Source organism: Eretmochelys imbricata, chromosome 1 (assembly GCF_965152235.1).
Source record: "Eretmochelys imbricata isolate rEreImb1 chromosome 1, rEreImb1.hap1, whole genome shotgun sequence".
NCBI classification, from domain to species: Eukaryota; Metazoa; Chordata; order Testudines; family Cheloniidae; genus Eretmochelys; species Eretmochelys imbricata.
The window spans coordinates 49,030,618-49,053,161 of record NC_135572.1 but is presented as its reverse complement, the minus strand read 5'-3'; the positions used below and the strand labels follow the sequence as shown (position 1 = coordinate 49,053,161).

Genomic DNA, 22,544 nt, shown 5'->3' with positions numbered 1-22,544 from the left:
ACATTGCATACCTTTGGGCCTCTAACGTTCACAACAAATCTAGTAAAATTAAATAAAAATATTTTAATTTTTTTAAACAAACACACAATTTGATCCTGCACTGAAATAAGTGCATATAGTGTTTGTTTGAACATTGGCACATATATAGGATCAAACAAAGGACTGCTATTAGGGTAAGTAATTTTGGGCCAAATGACAGAAACTTGTTTTAAAATTGGGGAGGAAACATTTTATAATATGTCCCTATTTTATGCATTGCTTGGATTCTACGAAGAGAAACCTAAGGTTAGGGTCATTCTTTTTGCTCCAGTTCTAAATGCTGGATGCCAGAACTGTCAATGTGGCAGGCTAATAAGTCCAAGACGCTACCACCATACAGAGTAATTGTGAAAATGTGAGGCTCTTATGATGAAAAAGATAATTGATTCCAGGAGATATTACTCCTTTGCCAGATATCTTCACATTGTTACCCTTTGTCAGCTACATTCAAGGAGACAGAATCAAAACCAACCCAAATGTGGCTGACTTCTCAGTGCAACAGAAGTATTCACTTTTGTTTGTTAAAAAAAACTTTTGGGGGGAGAGGTAGATATACTGGAGGGTAGGGATACGGTCCAGAGTGACCTAGACAAATTGGAGGATTGGGCCAAAAGAAATCTGATGAAGTTCAACAAGGAAAAGTGCAGAGTCCTGCACTTAGGAAGGAAGAATCCCATGTACCGCTACAGGCTGGGGACCGACTGGCTAAGCAGCAGTTCTGCAGAAAAGGACCTGGGGATTACAGTGGATGAGAAGCTGGATAGGAGTCAGCAGTGTGCCCTTGTTGTCAAGAAGGCTAATGGCATGTAAGGCTGCTTTAATAGGAGCATCGCCAGCAGATCGAGGGAAGTGATTATTCCCCTCTATTCTGCACTGGTGAGGCCACATCTGGAGTACTGCGTCCAGTGTTGGGCCCCCCACTACAGAAAGGATGTGGACAAACTGGAGAGAGTCCAGTGGAGGGCAACGAAAATGATCAAGGGGCTGGGACACATGACTTATGAGGAGAGGCTGAGGGAACTGGGCTTGTTTAGTCTGCAGAAGAGAAGAGTGAAGCGGGATTTGATAGCAGCCTTCAACTATGTGAAAGGGGGTTCCAAAGAGGATGTAGCTCGGCTGTTCTCAGTGGTGGCAGATGACAGAACAAGGAGCAATGGTCTCAAATTGTAGTGGGGGAGGTCTATTAGGAAACACTATTTCACTGAATGCATCGGATAAAGTCAGCTGTAGCTCACGAAAGCTTATGCTCCAATAAATTTGTCAGTCTCTAAAGTGCCACAAGTACTCCTTTTCTTTTTACTATTTCACTAGGAGGGTGGTGAAGCACTGGAATGGGTTACCTAGGGAGGTGGTGTCTCCATCCTTAAAGGTTTTTAAGGCCCAGTTTGACAAAGCCTTGGCCAAGTTGGTGGGATGATTTAGTTGGTGTTGGTCCTGCTTTGAACTGGGGGTTGGACTAGACCTTCTGAGGTCTCTTCCAACCCTAATCTTCTGTGATTATATGATTTTCCCTACAAGAATTCAAAGGAATATGAGCAAAACATTTATGTAAAACAGGTTTCAATTGCAGTTGTTCCGATTAAACTATTTAAATTTGTCCTTTGCAATTAGATTTATACTAAAGAGGATTTCAGTAAAAATGTATATAAACTCCCAAAATAAGATTTTATTCTCTCTCAACACTTTAGTGTCTTGCTGACAAAGAAATAAGTAATGTAAAAATGTTTTTCTTTTTCTACAGTAACAAACATAAGAAAAAAGGAGAACAGCATATTAAGGAAGCTAAGCTAAAAATTGATTTACAAGCTATTGTATGCTTTCATTACTGATGGATGCATTAATAAATGCTCCATAGTGCTTTCATGCCATACTTTGTATATTCCTTTCCTACAATCAGGTAATACAATTTGACATTAACAAAATCCTGTTCTTGGGATTTTCTTCTTTGATATTTAAGTTACTGAAATGCTTATTTAAAAAACAAAACAACCACTGAAGAGCCAAGAGGGAGTCTAATACCCTGAGGCACTTTGAAAATCTCAGCATTGGAGAATATCTATGGATTTGATGACCTTAAGAAATTTATTTTGACATAGACAATTATTGAACTACTCTCACTTGAGCCTGGCAAAAAACCCTCTTTCAGTAGTTTTACTTTGAAATTTATATAAACCCTCTGCTGTTTTGATAAGGAACAAATCTGCTTTAACTGCATCTGTATTAATTACAACGTTTTTTATATTTCAGATTACTTTAGATAACTCTGACTTAAAATGTATGACTCTGTATATCATCATAGATGCTTATATACTACTCTCCTGATTGTGCTTTCTCTATTTGATCCTTTATATCATGCTCTGGGGACTCAATTACTGTATACAATTATCACCAACCGTGCTAGTTAGATATTTTTTACAGTGCCCAAATGCTAAGTCAGAGGTGGTGCCTGAAGCCTACCTAGGGAGCAAGAGGAATTTAAGAGCATATGAGCCAAGCATGTGGGTCTAAACATAGCAGCCTGTTGTGTGTCCAGCCTGATCATCAGTTTGCAATCTGCCCCAGAGTAAAGGGCAGAGTTGTTGCAGGCAGGAACCCAAGAGGGAGTCTGTAACTCAAGGAGTCACAATCTATTGCCCCTCCTCCCTGCTACTCCTGTGAGGAAGTAAACTGCGATGGGTCAGTCTATCTATACTTGTTGCAGCATATACTCCCCATGCCCTTGCATACCTAGACTGCTGGGCACACTGAGACAAGGCTCCACTGCTCCTTCACCCATCTGTGTGAGTGGAGACTGCTGCAGCTCTGTGGAGACTGTTTATCCACATATGCAGCAATCAGTGGTACAGCACACTTGCGCTAAGAAGGAAAACAGCACTTTATGCCTCCTTACTTGTTGCCCGAGCATACAGAATAAGACACAATCTGACCCTATATAATTAAAGATATATTTACAACTTATTTAAAAAATATAGTACAGGTAGCCATTAATTTTAGGAAATAAAAAATGATAATCATTCATATTTTGCTTGCTCTATCATCGGAATCAAATGTCTGATGATGGAAAAAGGTATTTTTACCAATTTTTTTATTGGTATGTATTAATCTAAAAAGATGATTTCCTGGCAAAAAGTCACATCGCAGATCTACAAGGAATCAAAATCATTAATTGATCTGTTAGGAAAGTTGACAAAATGTCCAGGAGGTAAGCAGTCTTAAAAAGCATTGTGAACTTTGGAATTTTTTTGATATTAGCCTTCTGAAAAAATATCTGAATAGGTTTATAAACTAAAGGTGATATGAAATAATGTAACAAATGAGGATGCATTTCAATTTTGCTAAATTTTATAAATTAAATAAACTAGAAAAAATGGTTAGGTACACCGATGACAAAACAAGGAATTAAATTTTCTGGAGACTTTAAATCTGTGAATCAGATGGGAGTCTTGGGTACTCTCCCTTCAAAAACATTTCCAAAATATGTACAATTTGGATCCTTTTAAACAGCATATCTTCTCCTATGCCCATACCACATGACCTTCTCCCCCTTTTTACTTTTGCTTGCTCTTGTGCCGGCTGGTTTTTACAGTTCTTTGCTAGTGAAAACAATTTTTGCCACTCTAATTCCTCAACTTTTAAGACTTTCCCGTAGCAAATATAGACAGGATGAGACTACTGTTAGAGTTTGTAAATATTCATGTATCTGGGGTTTTTCTATAGGACCCATCACTGCAGTATTTAAGGGCCAGATTTTTAAAGGTAGTTAGGTGCCTAAAGAGGCAGACAGACACAGAATAGTATTTTCAAAAGCACTTCCAATCAGACTTAGGCACTTCATCATTTTAGAAAATCCCACTAGGTGCCTAACTAGCTAAATTTAGTCCTAAATCCTTGTCATTGCCAGGGAAGTGGGACTGAGACACCTCTGTAGCACTATTAAAATGGATATTTGCCCACATTTTACATTTTTTAAAATCTACTTTATCTGTTTTATCAGACTTTCTCTGGGTGGAAGGGGTGAGCGAGGCAGGGGTTGTAGTGGGAATGTCTGAGATTGAGACAGTTTAAAATTATTGGTATGGTCCAATTTATATGGGATTTTAAGGAGTTGGGTGCACTTTAAATGAATAAGTTAAATAAATATCAATTTTCAATACTTGTAAAAATGTATCTCTCACCTGATGGAAAAGTGGACAATGTGTTATGGGGATTCCTAAACCACTGAAACACATTCCAAGGACCATATCGTCTGGAGCATCATTGCTGTAACACTGGCATTTACTAGCAAGTAGTTTTTGGATTGCTTCTCTGCTGAAAACCATCCTAAACAATAAAAGCAAACAGAAAGTATGAGACACTCATTAGCAATATAGTTGAATAACTGTATTCCATTTCCATTTATTAAGTCTTGCTCAGTGGAATAAAATCACAACATGGAATGTAGTCCACTGGTGTACAGTATTTGGGAAACTGAAAGATGTGAGAAAACAGCATTCAGGCTTGAATTCTTAATGAGGATTTTTCTGAGACATATTTATTCTAAATAGTAAGATCAAATTATGATGTGATTTATTTAATTACACAAAATCTTAATTACCCAACATTTTACTTGCTAGTGATCCTTACTTGTCCCCTACCTCCACACATTATTTCTTGATGCAGGGTGAGGGGAGAACTCCGTTTGGAGGAATGGCGAGTATACATAGGACATATAGAGTATTCAGAAATCCTGTACTTACATAATTTAGTCTTTTGTTTGATGCTGTGTGTGTTTTTATATGAACTGAATACTCATCTCTTTTTCCCCTCCTCTAAAACTATCTAATAATAATGCAATTATAAAAAGTATTTAATGAAGTATCCTTAAATGGCAGCTGGTGTGTAGACTCTGATACATCCAATACAAAATTCAAGGAATAAGTTTTGAATATTGTCAGGATCACTGTTGTTAAAGGCTTTAGAAACAGCAGTGCCAATTTAAGGTCAATCTGCCAGGCAAACAGGAAAAAGAATAGAGCACAGGCAAAATATAATCATGACCAGTCATGTTGCTGTATTCTGATCAAGCTGCAGGCAAAGGAGCAACTACATTGAGAACCTTGAAAAAAGGGAGTTAAAATAACCATGCCTTGTGACTGGAATTGCATGTGTTGCTGTTGAAAAGTTGTCATAGAAGAATAAAGTAAATAGTATAAAGTTAGCAAATTTAAAAACCCACTCATTACTTGATAACAGAAAGGGCATGGTCAAAGTGATACAAGATCTTTAACTTTACTCACTACCTACCAAGAAACATCGTCAACAATAAACAGGGATATGAAGGAGAAGTGAGCTATCTTATATACATATCTTCACAGAGCTGAGTATCAGAAAGCTCTGGTGCTTCTTGAAGGTATAGAAAAACAATATTGCAGAACAAACAATAGAAAATATAAAAAAAATCTGTTGGCAATTGGCAAGCACTCCAGCGTCAAAAGATGGTTTCTTAAGAAAGGGGTAAACTCTGCATAATTAAGAATGAAAGACATATTCCCACACTATGCAAGACAATGAAAATGCCAGCCAATTGGTATTATTTATTTATGGACACATGAACAGTCTACTGAGTTAGTATAATATTTATTTTTTTCCTGGAGAATACCAATTTTATGTGTTTTAAGGGCATTCAGAGCATGGGACTGAATAATGGATCAAAATAGAATAATGGATCTACAACTACCCAACAAACAAAATGGACAGAGATCAGAACCACAGGTGATGGGTCTCACTAATGTTATTTGGGTCAACCTAGAAGGTCATGGATATATTACAAATCATTCACCAGATCCACTGGGAAACTATAGTTCTCAACCATAAGGACTGGACAATCTATCTGCAGTGATCTCTCTACATGAGAAACTATCTTCCATTGGTACCAACACTAAAGAACTCGCTCACCTACCTCTTCAGAACATGAGTTAAAAAAACAAAAGGGAGACAATCACTTTCACTCACACCCTAGACAAACAAAGAGGGAGAGGGATGCTCCCTCAACAAAGGCAATAACTGTGTTCCAAGGCCCCCCCCCTCCTTTTACTGCCACTACATTATATCATGTTTCAGAGTAACAGCCGTGTTAGTCTGTATTCGCGAAAAGAAAAGGAGTACTTGGGGCACCTTAGAGACTAATGAATTTATTTGAGCATAAGCTTTTGTGAGCTACAGCTCACTTCATCGGATGCATACTGTGGAAAGTATAGAAGATCTTTTTATACACACAAACCATGAAAAAATGGGTGTTTACCCCTACAAAAGGTTTTCTCTCCCCCCCACCCACCCCACTCTTCTGCTGGTAATAGCTTATCAAAAGGGATCACTCTCCTTACAATGTGTATGATAATCAAGGTGGGCCATTTCCAGCACAAATCCAGGGTTTAACAAGAACATCTGGGGGGGGGGGCGAGGGGGGGTAGAAAAAACAAGGGGAAATAGGTTATTTCCCCTTGTTTTTTCCTACCCCCCCGCCCCCTCCTCAGACATTCTTGTTAAACCCTGGATTTGTGCTGGAAATGGCCCACCTTGATTATCATACACATTGTAAGGAGAGTGATCACTTTAGACAAGCTATTACCAGCAGAAGAGTGGGGTGGGGGGAGAGAAAACCTTTTGTAGGGGTAAACACCCATTTTTTCATGGTTTGTGTGTATAAAAGGATCTTCTATACTTTCCACAGTATGCCTCCGATGAAGTGAGCTGTAGCTCACGAAAGCTTATGCTCAAATAAATTGGTTAGTCTCTAAGGTGCCACAAGTACTCCTTTTCTTTTTACATTATATCATGTGATAAAACAACATTATTCTTGTCACCTCTTTGTTATCTCTAATATTCCAAAACATTTGCATTGGAGGAGTGAGTGGTTTAGTCAGCTCTCAGTAGGATTTGAAATAAAGTAAGTTACCCTCCTCCGCCAGTGATATAACTATATCCTCCTGTTCCCAATCCGTAGCCATAACGCTCTCCAAGAAACACTGGTTCATTTGGGTCATAGCAGCTGAGTAATTTCCGGAGCCTAAAGATACTAAAATGAGAGTCCATTTTATTAAAAATATATTAAATCAGATATAGACAGGCAATCTGAACTTGGTAATGGAAGTTTAAAGCTAATTAGGCCATTTCCTTTGAAAAATAATTCATAATACTTCAAATGATTAACTAGATTGTTCATGAAACATTTATCAAAAGAAACAATTAGTTCTGCAGCAACACTGAGTCTTCAATTTTAAAGTATACTTGGATTTTTCCAGACTACACTGAAAGAAGGGTGGAGAGGCAGAATTTTTGAAGACTGAAAGGCTAACAGAGTACTGCAGTGATCTGTAACAAAATTGGCCTTATTTTATTATTGTTATTTATATGACAGTAACAACAAGAGTCCTAAGTAGGATCAGGATCCCAAAGCAAAGACAGTCCTTGCTTGGGCCTCTTCATGCTACTCTAAAGTGATTTTACAGCTAAACTAACACAAATTGCAAAAAGGGTGCTCTAGTTCAGTGGTTCTCAACTCTTAGAATCATAGAATATCAGGGTTGGAAGGGACCTCAGGAGGTCATCTAGTCCAACCCCCATCTCAAAGCAAGACCAATCCCCAATTTTTGCCCTGATCCCTAAATGGCTCCCTCAAGGATTGAACTCACAACCTTGGGTTTAGCAGGCTAATGCTCAAACCACTGAGCTATCCCTCTCTCCCTTTTCTTTCACACTACTTTACCCCTTTCAGGAGTCTGATTTGTCTTGTGTACCCCACATTTATCTCACTTACAAACTATTTGCTTGCAAAATCAAACATAGCAATACAAAAGTGTCACAGAACACTATTACTGAAAAATTGCTTACTTTCTCAGTTTGTTTGTATGATATTTTAGTTTGTACTGACTTCACTAGTGCTTTTTTATGTAGCCTGTTGTAAAACTAGGCAAATATCTAGGTGAGCTGATGTGCCCCCTTAAAAAGACCTCTGTTTACCCCCCCAGGGGTATGCAGACCCCTAGTTGAGAACCACTGCTCTAGTTCAACCACAGACTATGGACAGGAATCATTGCATGTGTGTACATATACAAACATTCCATATTTTTTTCTTTTAAAAAAATAATCTGATCCTATTGTTTTAAAAGCTGTTCCCCCGACCTTTCAAATGGCAGATTCAATACCTTTATGCACAATGGGTAGCACTTTGCTCCATATGTATGGTGTAAGGTACTATTAAACACTAAATAATCTGGTTCTAAACCTGTTTACTACTATTTTTCTTTTTAAACCACTATTTCTACTTCTTTTTATAACCTCTATTTCCATACTTTATATGCAATATCTTTATACTTTTGAACTACTCCTTTATCTCTTAAAACTGGTTGTGATGTATCCCACAAAGTACTTAGAGAAAAGAGATACCTTTAACAGCTTCATAAATCATTTCAAAATTGCTATAAAGGCAGAATAATTACATCTGGATTTTGTAACTGAATTATTCATTCTCTAAACCAGAGTCGGAATCTCTCTTGTCAAATGATTTATCATCAACACAAGTAACAAACTGGAACACTTGTTAAAATTCTTACTTCACTATATCCTCCCCCAAAACATTAACGCAGTCTTTGGATAATAGCTTCATTGATCATAGTGTAGTCATACCATATAGAATTAAGATTTCAATAGCTATCTATTAGCTATAATTAAATTCTCTTCCTTTTTTAATTCCCGTCCTTTCTTTTGTTCAGTCAAAAAGAATGAGGAATTATGTGATTTTTTTTACAGTAATCTCCAAAGTAATGAGCATCAGTTTTTGTGATCTGGTATGGAAAATATGCTGAGAAATTACTATAGTACAGATGATGGTAGGTGCTATCAAACTAGTTCCTTGCAATGTAAATGGGGTAAAAATTCAACTTTATTATGCAATCTAAGAGTCACTTAAATCAGTACCGTTAAAAACTACCCATCTTTTGTTACAATTTTTCAGTCTAGTCCACTGTTTCCAGTCGGAAGGGTAAAATTATTATCGACATGTAATCTTCAGTTTACCAGGATACCAAATAATAAATCAACTCCTAACACTCGATTGATTTTTATTGGCGCTGTGACAAACTTATTTTTTCTGATTTTCAATTCTCATCACTAGGTTATAGCAATCTTGTTATTTTTATAATTCATATATTTCTCTTTCCTATACAGAGTCTGTAGAATGTCTCCTTTTCCTTGTATGGTAACTGGCAAATTCAGCTGTAACAAACTCATTACTTATAGCAAGCCCTTCGCAAATTCCTCTTTTGTCATATGATTTACCTTAAGAATGTTGTTGTTGTCTTGACCCATTTTTCCTCATGTTCAGGGGCCCATGATGCTGATATCTGATTACTTTGTCCTGTTCTCTTGTATCTCAGTGTCACAGAAGCAATGTAAGTTCATTTTCTATCTCAACAAGTGCCAATTGTTACAGATTCACCATCTTTCAACATGCTGATCTAATTTTCTGCTACATGTATCAAATCCAATTTTAATCAGAACTTTTGAGTCATGCTTCTTAATTGGTTCAATCTTGTCCTGGATTTCTTTTTTTGAAAGGTAATAGCTAAGGCTAAGATTTTGGTCATGGTTATTTTTACTAAAAGTCATGGATAGGTCACGGGCAATATACAAAAATTCACGGAAGCTGTGACCTTTCTGTGACTTTTCCTGCTGCGGCTACATGGTTTCCCCCGCCAGTGTGGTGACTGGGAGCTGTGGGGTTCCCCCTGTGCCCGAGGCAGGGTGACCATATTTCCCAAAGAGAAAATGGGACACCCACAATTGCTCGCTCAAGGCGCCCCCCACGCAAGACTGTTGCCCACTGCCGGAACCCTGAGGAGGGCCCCCTCTGGAGGCTGTTGCCTGTTGCTGGAACCGTGCAGGGGGCCTCATGAGGAGGCTCTTGCCTGTCACTGGAAGCCTCCTGGGGCCCTGCTGGCTGTCAGCTCCAGTCCCTCAGCCCCTGAGGCTGAAGCAGAGAATATCAGGGTGGCCTCTGGAAGTCACGGATTCCATGACTTCTATGACTTCCATGACCTAAACATAGCCTTAGTAATAGCACACTGACCCTACTACTTGCTAAGCTTCATTTAATTAGGCATGAACTGTCCAAAAGTTGGAATTTTTGGTTCATGGGAATTTTTGATATTTTGAAATCTGGTTTCAGTCTAATTTGAGAATTACACATGAACTGAGGAGTCTGAAACATTTTATTTGAAAACATTGTGTTTCTGAACAAAAAATGCTTCCTATGACCTTGGCAAATGCTGGGTGAAACAGACATTCTTGTCAGTTTCACTACTACCTACCACTGAACAGGAGAGGTGAAACTGACAATAATTGTATCAATTTTTCAATTAGTAGTTGCTGGACCTTCTAAGGTCTGTAGCGCCTGGGCAGATCCACTATGCAGATTGTCTTGAGCTGGGGCTTCAGAGCTTCCAGACTGCTGGATCAGCTGGCTCCCTAAACTCTCTGGGCAGTCCGTACCAGGACTTCCAGGCTCCTGACCCAAGGCACTGAACCTGGAAGCCCCTAGAGCCCGAGGCTCCTTCTATCAAGTTGGGAGCTGAGCTCTGTTAGAACCTGGGTCCCAGGACTTCTAGGCTCCCAGCTTCATGGTGGCCTGGAAGCCCTGAGACATGGTGGGATTGCCCCACAGCTGCAGATCCTAGAAGCACTGGGTTTTTTGGAGCAGGTCGCAGGGCAGGGCTGCTCCTGAGCTACAAACCCTGGAGTCCCTGGCTCTGGGGCAGTCCACAGACCCTAAAAGCCCAGGCTCCCCAGCAGCCCCAGGAAACCACACAAGGTTCTGATAGAAGCCTGCCTATGATTCAACATAAGGTTGTTAAACTCAAGGTGTTCTGCAAAACACTTTGGATTCAACAATTCTATGTCCCCAATTCTACTTTGGGTTCGACAATTCGCCTTCTATGATGAGATTACTGGTTCTGTGGATGAAGGGAAAGCAGTGGATGTATTGTTTCTTGACTTTAGCAAAGCTTTTGACACGGTCTCCCACAGTATTCTTGTCATCAAGTTAAAGAAGTATAGGCTGGATGAATGCACTATAAGGTGGGTAGAAAGTTGGCTAGATTGTCAGGCTCAACGGGTAGTGATCAATGGCTCCATGTCTAGTTGGCAGCCGGTGTCAAGTGGAGTGCCCCAGGGGTCGGTCCTGGGGCCGGTTTTGTTCAGTATCTTCATAAATGATCTGGAGGATGGTGTGGATTGCACTCTCAGCAAATTTGTGGATGATACTAAACTGGGAGGAGTGGTAGATACGCTGGAGGGCAGGGATAGGATACAGAGGGACCTAGACAAATTGGAGGATTGGGCCAAAAGAAATCTGATGAGGTTCAATAAGGATAAGTGCAGGGTCCTGCACTTAGGACGGAAGAACCCAATGCACAGCTACAGACTAGGGACCGAATGGCTAGGCAGCAGTTCTGCGGAAAAGGACCTAGGGGTGACAGTGGACGAGAAGCTGGATATGAGTCAGCAGTGTGCCCTTGTTGCCAAGAAGGCCAATGGCATTTTGGGATGTATAAGTAGGGGCATAGCGAGCAGATCGAGGGACGTGATCGTCCCCCTCTATTCGACATTGGTGAGGCCTCATCTGGAGTACTGTGTCCAGTTTTGGGCCCCACACTACAAGAAGGATGTGGATAAATTGGAGAGAGTCCAGCGAAGGGCAACAAAAATGATTAGGGGTCTGGAACACATGACTTATGAGGAGAGGCTGAGGGAACTGGGATTGTTTAGTCTGCGGAAGAGAAGAATGAGGGGGGGATTTGACAGCTGCTTTCAACTACCTGAGAGGTGGTTCCAGAGAGGATGGTTCTAGACTATTCTCACTGGTAGAAGAGGACAGGACAAGGAGTAATGGTCTCAAGTTGCAGTGGGGGAGGTTTAGGTTGGATATTAGGAAAAACTTTTTCATTAGGAGGGTGGTGAAACACTGGAATGCGTTACCTAGGGAGGTGGTAGAATCTCCTTCCTTAGAAGTTTTTAAGGTCAGGCTTGACAAAGCCCTGGCTGGGATGATTTAATTGGGGATTAGTCCTGCTTGGAGCAGGGGGTTGGACTAGATGACCTCCTGAGGTCCCTTCCAACCCTGATATTCTATGAATTTGTATTTTTCGACGAAACAGAAAATTTAATTTATTCCTCATTCATCACTGTGGGATCACCATTACTCCATGTGAGTTCTTCAGCACTAATTTCCCTTCAAAATGTGTTGAATGTAAAGTAGTAAATGTGTATTTTTCCGCTTCTGCATGACTGTTCAAATTACCGACTTGATATTTCTTTGAAAGCAATAACAAAATATACTTTACTAATCTACTTTGAAAGAGACATACAGTAAACATTTCTAGGGCTTTTCTTTTTTAGAAAATTAGATTCTAGGTTCGAACATGACAATTTCCTAACAAAGCCAAGCCCTAGACATAGGTATGGTTGGCTGTTAGGACTAAGTATGTGTTTGGAGCCCTCATCCTCTGGGATCTACTCCACATCAGGAAAATGCACTGTATTAGAAAATGTGTTAACTGAAAATTAGTCACAACCAGCTAATGCCTTATATGCTCTTTTATCAACAGATTGCAACGTATGACTGTCACATTTTCAAAGTAGTGACAGATTATTATGTGTATAAATTATTTGTTATAGGAGATTTTATAAGAGTAAACTGTATTTTTAAAAGGAATCCAGGAATATATGGAGCAAAAGATAGTGCTCCTATTTATTGGAGTATAAATAAAAATAAATATTTCTAAAACTCTTATTAATACAAATTAAGAGCATTTCTGAAATACTGTAATTTGTACCTTATTAAGGTGTCATCATCCACAATGACTAACCATGGTGTTTTGGAAGAGCTGTGATTCAAAAATCTTTCCAAAATGGCAAAAGTCTTCCCACAATGACCTAAAAGGGGGAGGAATAAGAGAAAGGACGTACATTGTTTTTGAGAGAGAGAGAGAGAGAGAGAGAGAGAGAGAGAGTGTGTGTGTGTGTACAATTATTTATAAATTAAACTGAATGATACATTTTACTAGATAATACAGTATTGACCAAGGTGTTGAAACATGTTTTTGCAGATAATGGCAAACTGGCAAAGGAGCCAAGGATCCAAATTTCAATTTGTATTGTAGAGAGTGCTTTCAATTTGGATGTGATCCACAAGAGGCTGCTTTCTATGATGCAATGTGGCCTACAGAGTAGGGCACTAGACTATGATTCCAGACATCCGGGTTCTATTCCCTGGTCTACCACTGGCCTGCTGGGGGATTTGTTTTAGATTTGTTTTTTTAAGACTTGAGTAGGCACAACCAACCAATGGAATAATCAAATGTATAGGCATTAACTCAGATTAAATCATGGCTCCTGATAGCTTCTTAGCAAAAGATTTAGAATTTAATACAAAGCAATGTTTTACAGCTGGTAAGTGAGATGTTCTTGATTAGAATCAAAATGGCAAGAGAAATAAAGTGTCATACAAGCTTAGTTAAAGCTAAAAATGTCTTCCAGGAAGATCAAACTGTAAACCACTAATACTCACTAAAAATCACTTGTGTTCAGGAGAAATATTTCAGAAGCATTTCAGAAGCAATTAACACTATGAATGTGTCTTGTAATAAATAAATAAGATTGAGGTATTATAGTTGGGATTTTTTTCAACAAAAACATTTTTTGACACACAGCAGAATATTTTTGGTTAAAAACTTCTCTTTTCTTTCCTCCTGGCATTGAGAACCTCTATTTATCTTTACTTGTTTTTTGAAGCCATTAACATAATAAAAATGGATTTACAGCAAATGTTTCCCGTTCTATGCTATCCAGTGAAGAGAAATGCCTTCTTTCACACACTTCACTTGGTGTAAGAAAATGAGAATGAACAAACCACTGAAGCCATAGTATCGAAGGCTTTTTTCTATTCAAGGGCACCCTAAATTATTACTTTAAACTACTATGTTACATGCTCAGAGAAAATACTGTTTGATTTTTCCATTTAGTTTTAATGTTTAAAAACACAGGTGTACTAGATGTAGGCACATATTACTTGCAGAGTAGCAGCCGTGTTAGTCTGTATTCGCAAAAAGAAAAGGAGTACTAGTGGCACCTTAGAGACTAACCAATTGGTGCCACTAGTACTCCTTTTCTTTTTACATATTACTTTGAAACCATTTTGTAAGTGCTTCATGCTACAGCAACCAGTTGACATCATATAAGGTCTTCTGTTATGAATGTATCATTCTGACACTGCTACTGTAACAACCTTATTTGAGCATAAGCTTTCGTGAGCTGTATCTCACAAAAGCTTATGCTCAAATAAATTTGTTAGTCTCTAAGGTGCCACAAGTACTCCTTTTCTTTTTGCGGATACAGATTAACACGGCTGCTACTCTGAAACCTTTAACAACCTTGTTCATCACAAGACTGATAGAATAGTGGTGGCAGAAGGAAACATTTCAACAGGCAGAAAACTGTCCACTCAGGCATTTGTACTGTGTCCACTTCCATAGTAGCTAGGCACCAAATCATAAGAAAATGATTCTGTCCAAAGGAACTGTATTCTCCCACCTTCTCTTGTTTTGTGTGGTTAGTAGGAAGAATTTTTAGTTTATTTTTACTTCCAGGGGACTGTGTAACAAAAATGTAATACTTCAGCATAACTTACTATACACTGAATAGACATTTCACCTTGAAAACTTATCATACTCATACAATGAAACTTTCTGCAAAGATAATATTAGAAGCTTACCTCTTTCAGTATTAGGTACTCCTAAATCTATAGTAGGAATGGAGGTCTCTGCATAATCACTATAATATTCAACAACGGCAGCCTCACCTTCCCAGGTCTGCTTTACAATCGGTACTGCAAAATAATTAGTCATATTGAAACATAAGAATGGCCATATTAGGTCAGACCAATGGTCCATCTAGTCTAGTATCCTGTCTTCTGACAGTGGCCAATGCCAAGGTGCTTCAGAGAGAATGAACCAGGCAGTCATCAAGTGATCCATGCCCTGTTGTACACTTGCAGCATTTGGCAGTTGGAGGCTAGCGACACTCGCAGCATAGGGTTGCATGCCTGACCTTCTTGCCTAATAGCCATTCATTGACCTATCCTCCATGAACTTACCTAATTCTTTTTTAAATCCAGTCATAATTTTGGCCTTCACAACATCCCCTGGCAATGAGTTCCACAGGTTTACTGTGCCGTGTGTGAAGAAGTCAGTCCTTTTTGTTTGTTTTAAATCTGCTGAATATTAATTTCATTGGATGACCACTTGTTCTTGTGTTATGTGAAGGAGGAAACAGCACTTCCTTATTCACTTTTTCCACACCATTCATGACTTTATAGACCTCTATCATATTCCCCCCAACTTAGTTGTCTCTTTTCCAAGCTGAAAAGTCCCTGTCTTTTTAATTTCTCCTCAGAGGAAAGCTGTTCCATATCTTTAATCATTTTTGTTGCCATTCTCTGTACCTTTTCCTATTCTAATATATTTTTTTGAGATGGGGCAACTAGAAGTGCACACAATATTCAAGGTGTGGGCATACCATAGATTTATATAGTGGCATTATGCTATTTACTATCTTATTTTCTATCCCTTTCCAAATGGTTCCTAACATTCTGTTAGCTTTTTTCACTGCAATGCACACTGAGTGGATGTTTTCAGAAAATTATCCATGATAATCCGCCAAGATCTTTCTTGACTGGTAACAGCTAATTTAGAAACATAAGTAGCTACTGTTTATTTAAATGGCTGTATTGACCAAATTAAAACAAACAAAGTGCTTTGCAGCGAGGCCAAAGGCAAAGTGGAAAAACACTGCTTGGAAAGTTTTAGTTACATACATTGCTTATGCTGCAAGTATAGCTCCACCTAAAAGGAATGGAATTATACTGAAAATTTGCAAAACTGAGCTCTCTCAAAACAGAGCTATTAACCAGGAATGTAAATAAAGAAATAAAAGAGATAACGTAATCGCGTTTTCCTAGACATTTCCTGATCTACTTACATATCTGGGGTTTCAAATGAGTAGTTTTTCTAGGTATACGGAAAAAGAAAAGGAGTACTTGTGGCACCTTAGAGACTAACCAATTTATTTTAGCATGAGCTTTCGTGAGCTACAGCTCACTGTATCTGATGAAGTGAGCTGTAGCTCACGAAAGCTCATGCTAAAATAAATTGGTTAGTCTCTAAGGTGCCACAAGTACTCCTTTTCTTTTTGCGAATACAGACTAACACGGCTGTTACTCTGAAACTTTTCTAGGTATGATACAGATGATTTTTCATACCTGGCCCAAAGCTTCTTACAGCATTGCTGCTCTGTTCCCCTCTCCCCAGGAGGACAACACAGACAGACAAAAGAGGAGTCTTGTTTCAATTTTAAAAAGTTCTAGCCTTCCCATTGGCTCTTTTGGCCAGATGCCCAGTCACTTCCTTTTACCTATACATAGCAGAGAGACTTTTTAACCCTTTACAGGTAAAACAAGTAGAGAACAGCTACTAAGAGGGATTTTATAGCTAGCCGGCTGGCTGGGTGTCCATAAAAGGGAGCTAGCCCCTCTCCCCTTCATTTACCACAAATGTTCAAAACAAAGATAAGAAACTGTTGCAAATCTCTGTCCTGATTATGTGCAGGGTTTGTGTAAAGAGTGTTAAATGTGTGTCTTACAAACTATGCCCCATCTACCAGGTACAGACCATTATGGGCATCACTTTGGCTTTGAAAACACGTCAAACAATATATATAAGAAAGATGTATTAGATTTAAAGTAATTCAAAGAAATTGTAAAATCATCTGTTTGTTGAAAACATCCCGGAGGGGTTAGGCTCCTAACTTTGAGACAGCCGACCAGCTGCATTGTGGTGTCCCGGATTGGTTGACCGCATATTGGCCTTCCTTTCTGTATTATGCTGTTTGTTTTGTCTTTTACTCGTAAATTGATTAAACCCTATGTTATTTGATATCTCGTGTTATAAACTAAATCGAACCCATAACAGTTGGATGCCTGGTAGCTGATATATTCAGTGGCATGGTAATGAAAATGCAGCCTCTAAATAAAGCATCATGACCCTAACACTTATTCTGTTCTTTTCAGTACCACAGTATTTAGGAGAGGCAGCTTTATTGTTCTGTAAAAGACAAGCCACGAGTGGTTGGGTGAGTTTTACATAAAAATAAAACTTCTCATAAAATATTAGTGTATTGTCATTCATATTGTATGAAGGATTTAATCCAACACCTTTGTACAAGATGTTTAAATAAATGCTGACCAGGCTATGGAATTTATTATCTTTACCTCTGTGTTAGATTTTGTTTATAATGCTGTGGTAACAATGATTACAGTGGTGTGGGAGTGCCACTATAGTTAAGTTTGCATCATGACATCTGTTTAAAGGTGTACCTTTCTAACTCTTCTAAAATCGACATGCTTAGTCAGATTTTCTTTAAAATTTGGTGTGCCTCAGGAGGGTACAGGGTAGGGTTAGTCATCTGGAGTCATTTGAGCCAGGGTTTCCAGAGATATAAGCCTGACAAAATTAACATTTTAAAAAAATTGTAGATGTTTGGGTTTTTTTTTGCCAAGAGCTGGAGATCAACTGATTAATGTGATGCGGATCAAATTGTCCCAGTCTGTTGAGTTCTATCCAAGGTAGTGCATGGCACCCACTACATCTTTGGTGGGACTCAATTTGAGAACAGTATTTAGGAAAATGTACATTTTAACACTGCTCATGTAACAATACAGAAAAACGGCCTGAGGGTTTCCATTCCTGCCATTTTGAATGCTTAGAAGTTCAACTCTTGTAAGTGCTTTAAAATATGAACAGTTAATTGGACTGCTTTGTAATTTGGTGAGCCTCATGTGGGTGCGGGACAGCATAAGTGATCCAAATTTGGGATCATTTGACCAAGGAATCCCTGAGCTACAACTCCTTCCCCCCCTGTGACGGGGCTGATTGGCCCTGCACTGGTATCGCAGGGGTTAACACCCTTCCTTTCTGGGAGAGAAAGCCCCGCCCTGGAAGCCCTGCTGGGCATGCTCCAACTGGAGAATAGGTATAAAAGCCTGCAAAGGTGCTCAGTCTGGGCTGACCACTGGAGGAAAAGGAGGCACACCCAAAGCTCCTGGATCCAGGGGCCAACCAAGCCGGGACACACCCAACATCCCAGACGGAGGTTTTGGAAGGAGGGGATGGACCGGAGGATTCCCCCCCCCCCACCCCGGAGTGGAGAAGACGACATTGAGGGAAAGAAGTGACCCAGGGGCATTTTAGAGACGGGCACCTTTAAAGCTGCACTGACGCTCAGCATGTTGCGGGCGGATCCCCGCCAAGCTAAGCGTGTGGGGAAACCCTGCCAATAGGAGAACCCTGGGTCGGGACCCGGTGGAGAGGGCGGGCCCAGGTCCCCACCCCGGGATACACTTCCCTGCCTGAGAGGGATTTATATGGACTCGGGCCGTTGGGCCACACTGCCTTGACGTGTGGGGCGAGTTATCTAGAGTCCAGCCGCTAGGCCGCACCACCCCCGCTTGCGAGGGGGATGGTATAGACTCTGGCCGCTAGGCCGCACCACCCCCCACTTGCGAGGGGGATGGTATAGACTCTGGCCGCTAGGCCGCACCACCCCGCTTGCGAGGGGGAAGGTATAGACTCTGGCCACAAAACTACTCCAATGCGGGGAGCGATTTATGTGGACCCTGGCCATCAGGCCACACCGCCCGATACTCAGGGAGACCCATGGACTCAAGCCGTTAAGACCCGCTACCCCGACTGAGGGGCGAGCACAGGGAAACCGGCCATTAGGCCACGTTGGAATGCCCTTACAGGACGGGCGTGGGAAAGTAAGAGCGGTGAGGCCCCGACACCCCATCCACCCCTGCCACAAAGGGGCGCTGCGCTGCCAGACTCGTCACCCCCCCCCCCAAAAAAGCCACATGGTTTCCTTCTGCTGGTACTGTTAAACTAAGGTATTAATGACTGGATGAATGAACAGTCCTCTGGCTTGCTATGAATTCATCCTTCAGTTAATGCATCTATTCTAACCTATGACAAAAAGAAGTTTTGAACTGAATGGTGGAAGGTTTCTACAATTTGTGAGTAATGGGTGGCAATTTTTTTGGGGGGGAATGCAATCCAAGTAATTTCTGGGAAAAAAATAGACATGTGAATGTTTCCTGGAAGGGGAGGGGTATTAGAAGGTGGGGGAATGGGGAAAATAGGAGGAGAGGGATTTGGGGCTTCAGTGAGGGAAGGCAAGAGGTATGACATACCCCAGCTCTGTCAGTGCACCTCAACCCCCAATGTGCCTCCAGCTCTGCCAATGCACCCCAAGCCCCTGCAGCCCCAGCAGTGTCACTACACCCCAAGTCCCTGTACTCCAACCTTTCTGCACCCCACACTTCTGCCAGTGCACCCCAACAGCGCAAGAAAACTATTGATAATTGTTGAAAGAACATTAATTGAGAAACTGGAGGGTTCATGGCTGACCAGAAAATGTGTACTGTATGGCACAGAAACATTACAAACTCGACAGCTAAGTGGATTCTTCATAAAGAACAATCGTACTTGATTTGATGTTTGCTTTCCTGTACTATGCTCTATTCACATAAGTAGTTACAAGAGTTGCTTATTCTTGCCTGAATAATAATCAGTTTAAGAATTAAAGTGCACAAAAAGATAACTGCTGTTTAAGAATGGAGAGAATTGGTGAACAAAAATGAACAAAGCTTTAAGATCTGTAGAAGATATGATTCCACTGCAGTAACATTCTGCTCTAGAAGATACTGTTTTTAAAAATATTTCGGTGCACTTTTTTAAATGTTTTTATTTTTTTGCAAATTGCAGCAAAACCCCAAAAGTAAATATATGCAAAAAGTTATGTCAATACATTATTAAGGTTGAGATTTGAATTGCACTGAACACAGGAAGTTCCCATCACCTTAAGTCTGCCTCCTTGTACATATTTCAAAGTGACTTTCACTACTTGATCACTCCACATTGCATAATGTTGCACTATATGGCAATGAATACAAAGAAAATGTACTTTATTCTAACTATAAATGCAAATTTTTACCAAAAGTTCTTAAGCAAATTTAGTGATCAACAGCTCGATGTCTAGTTGGCAGCTGGTATCAAGCAGAGTGCCCCAGAGGTCGGTCCTAGGGCCGGTTTTGTTCAACATCTTTATTAATGATCTGGATGATGGGATTAATTGCACCGTCAGCAAGTTTGCAGATGATACTAAACTGGGGGGAGAGGTAGATACGATGGAGGGTAGGGATTAGGGTCCAGAGTGACCTAGACAAATTGGAGGATTGGGCCAAAAGAAATCTGATGACGTTCAACAAGGACAAGTGCAGAGTCCTGCACTTAGGAAGGAAGAATCCCATGTGCTGCTACAGGCTGGGGACCGACTGTCTAAGCAGCAGTTCTGCAGAAAAGGACCTGGGGATTACAGTGGACGAGAAGCTGGATTTGAGTCAGCAGTGTGCCCTTGTTGCCAAGAAGGCTAGTGGTATATTGGGCTGTATTAGTAGGCGCATTGCTAGCAAACCAAGGGAAGTGATTATTCCCCTCTATTTGGCACTGGTGAGGCTGCACCTGGAGTACTGCGTCCAGTTTTGGTCCCCTCACTACAGGAGGGATGTGGACAAATTAGAGAATGTCCAGCAGAGGGCAATGAAAATTATTATGGGGTTGGGGCACATGACTTATGAGGAGAGGCTGAGGGAACTGGGCTTGTTTAGTCTGCAGAAGAGAAGAGTGAAGCGGGATTTGATAGCAGCCTTCAATTACCAGAAAGGGGGTTCCAAAGAGGATGGAGCTCAGCTGTTCTCAGTGGTGGCAGATGACAGAACAAGAAGCAATGGTCTCAAGTTGCAGTGGCGGAGGTCTAGTTGGATATCAGGAAACACTATATCACTAGGAGGGTGGTGAAGCACTGGAATGGGTTACCTAGGGAGGTGGTGGAATCTCCATCCTTAGAGATTTTTAAGGCCCGGCTTGACAAAGCCTTGGCTGGGATGAGTTAGTTGGTGTTGGTCCTGCTTTAAATAGGGGATTGGATGAGATGACCTCCTGAGGTCTCTTCCAACCCTAATATTCTATGATTCTAACTCAACTCTGTGCTCCTGGTTTATATTTGAATTGCGCCTCTTTCTAAAACCTTGGAGGTACATTTTATTCTTTTAATGTGATCATAAAATGCATACATGCAAAAGGGAGAGTTAAAGTTGTGGTAAATTCTTAATTTTAAATGCCCTCAGTTACATGTAATTAAATTCTCAGCCTTAATGTTCCATTATTGTAGCTTTTGGCGTATAATAAAAAAATGACTTACTGGAAAAAAGGAGCTTTCTGAAGCTGGAATCCATTAATCTTTCACATTCTTGGGTGAGCTTATCCTTCACTGTGTAACACTGGAAGCTGTGAGGAAAGTTCAAGAATTTTCCTCCGTCTTCAACATGTGTTCCTTGAAGGATGTTTATACTGTGCATTCATGTCTCCCAGCCTTTAAAGCCTTTGGTTCCTTTTTTTAGCTCTAATATAATATATATCACCCTAAACTATTAAAATAATTTGTGCTCAAATAGTAAATATTTAATAATGGGTGCTCCCTTCACCACTTCTGTCCTTTCTTCATATAATATGAATTGCACTTCACAGTTCCCTCTTATTCAACCCCCCCATTATGGTCTTCTCAAAGAATAATTCACCATGCATAACTTTTGCGCCCCCATCTTAATTCCTGGGAGGTCAACATCATACAGTAAGAAAAAAGAGAGATTAACTGGGGAAAAATCTCGTTTCTAAAATCTAAACTCTTCTTTTTAATAAATATACTGTTTTCCTATAGAATACATGCCAACAGCAACAATTACTATAGTCACATAATTCTGACAGAATAACAAATTAGCAACATCAATAAACTTTACCTAACTCACAAGGGGTGAGGCACACAGACTTGCATTAAAAAACCTGAACCCCAAAATTGTGATTTTAGGAGCAAAAGACTTTTTTACTCTGACTGAGTTGAAGTCCAACCTTTTGCACAGATTGTGTGTGTCAACAAGATACTATTCAAAAGTTGAGGGGATAAGAGCCAAAATATAAAGGTTAAGTTATAAGAATGTCTGTAAACAGAACCCATCCCCCTCATGGCTGAGTAAATGTATGATTGGTCTATTCCTATGATTTTACTTCCAACTTTTTGCTAGCTTTGCTTTTTTAAAATTATTTTTGAGTCAGGGCTTTTTAGGATAGTCAAATAATGCCTGTAAACTGACCCATGACCTCAAATGTCTCAAAATACACCTAAACTTGCTGACCAAGTCAGTGAGTAAACTTTGCATCTGTGTTTCAGAGTACCAGCCGTGTTAGTCTGTATCTGTGGACTTTCCTGAACTTGAAATTACTAGAATGGGGAGGCACTTTGTTTGC

The 22,544-nt window shown here is 40.1% G+C and overlaps 1 protein-coding gene across 1 annotated transcript in view; it reads right to left on the bottom strand.

The window, feature by feature from the left end:
* Positions 1 to 22,544, bottom strand: part of B3GLCT (beta 3-glucosyltransferase) — a 139,766-nt gene that overhangs the window by 5,410 nt on the left and 111,812 nt on the right. Inside the window, exons 11-14 of the mRNA XM_077806366.1 lie at positions 14,846 to 14,959; positions 12,909 to 13,008; positions 6,974 to 7,093; positions 4,215 to 4,359 (exon numbers count right to left, since the gene is read on the bottom strand). Of these exons, the coding sequence (XP_077662492.1) occupies positions 4,215 to 4,359; positions 6,974 to 7,093; positions 12,909 to 13,008; positions 14,846 to 14,959 (479 nt within the window). The remainder of the gene's footprint in view (positions 1 to 4,214; positions 4,360 to 6,973; positions 7,094 to 12,908; positions 13,009 to 14,845; positions 14,960 to 22,544) is intronic.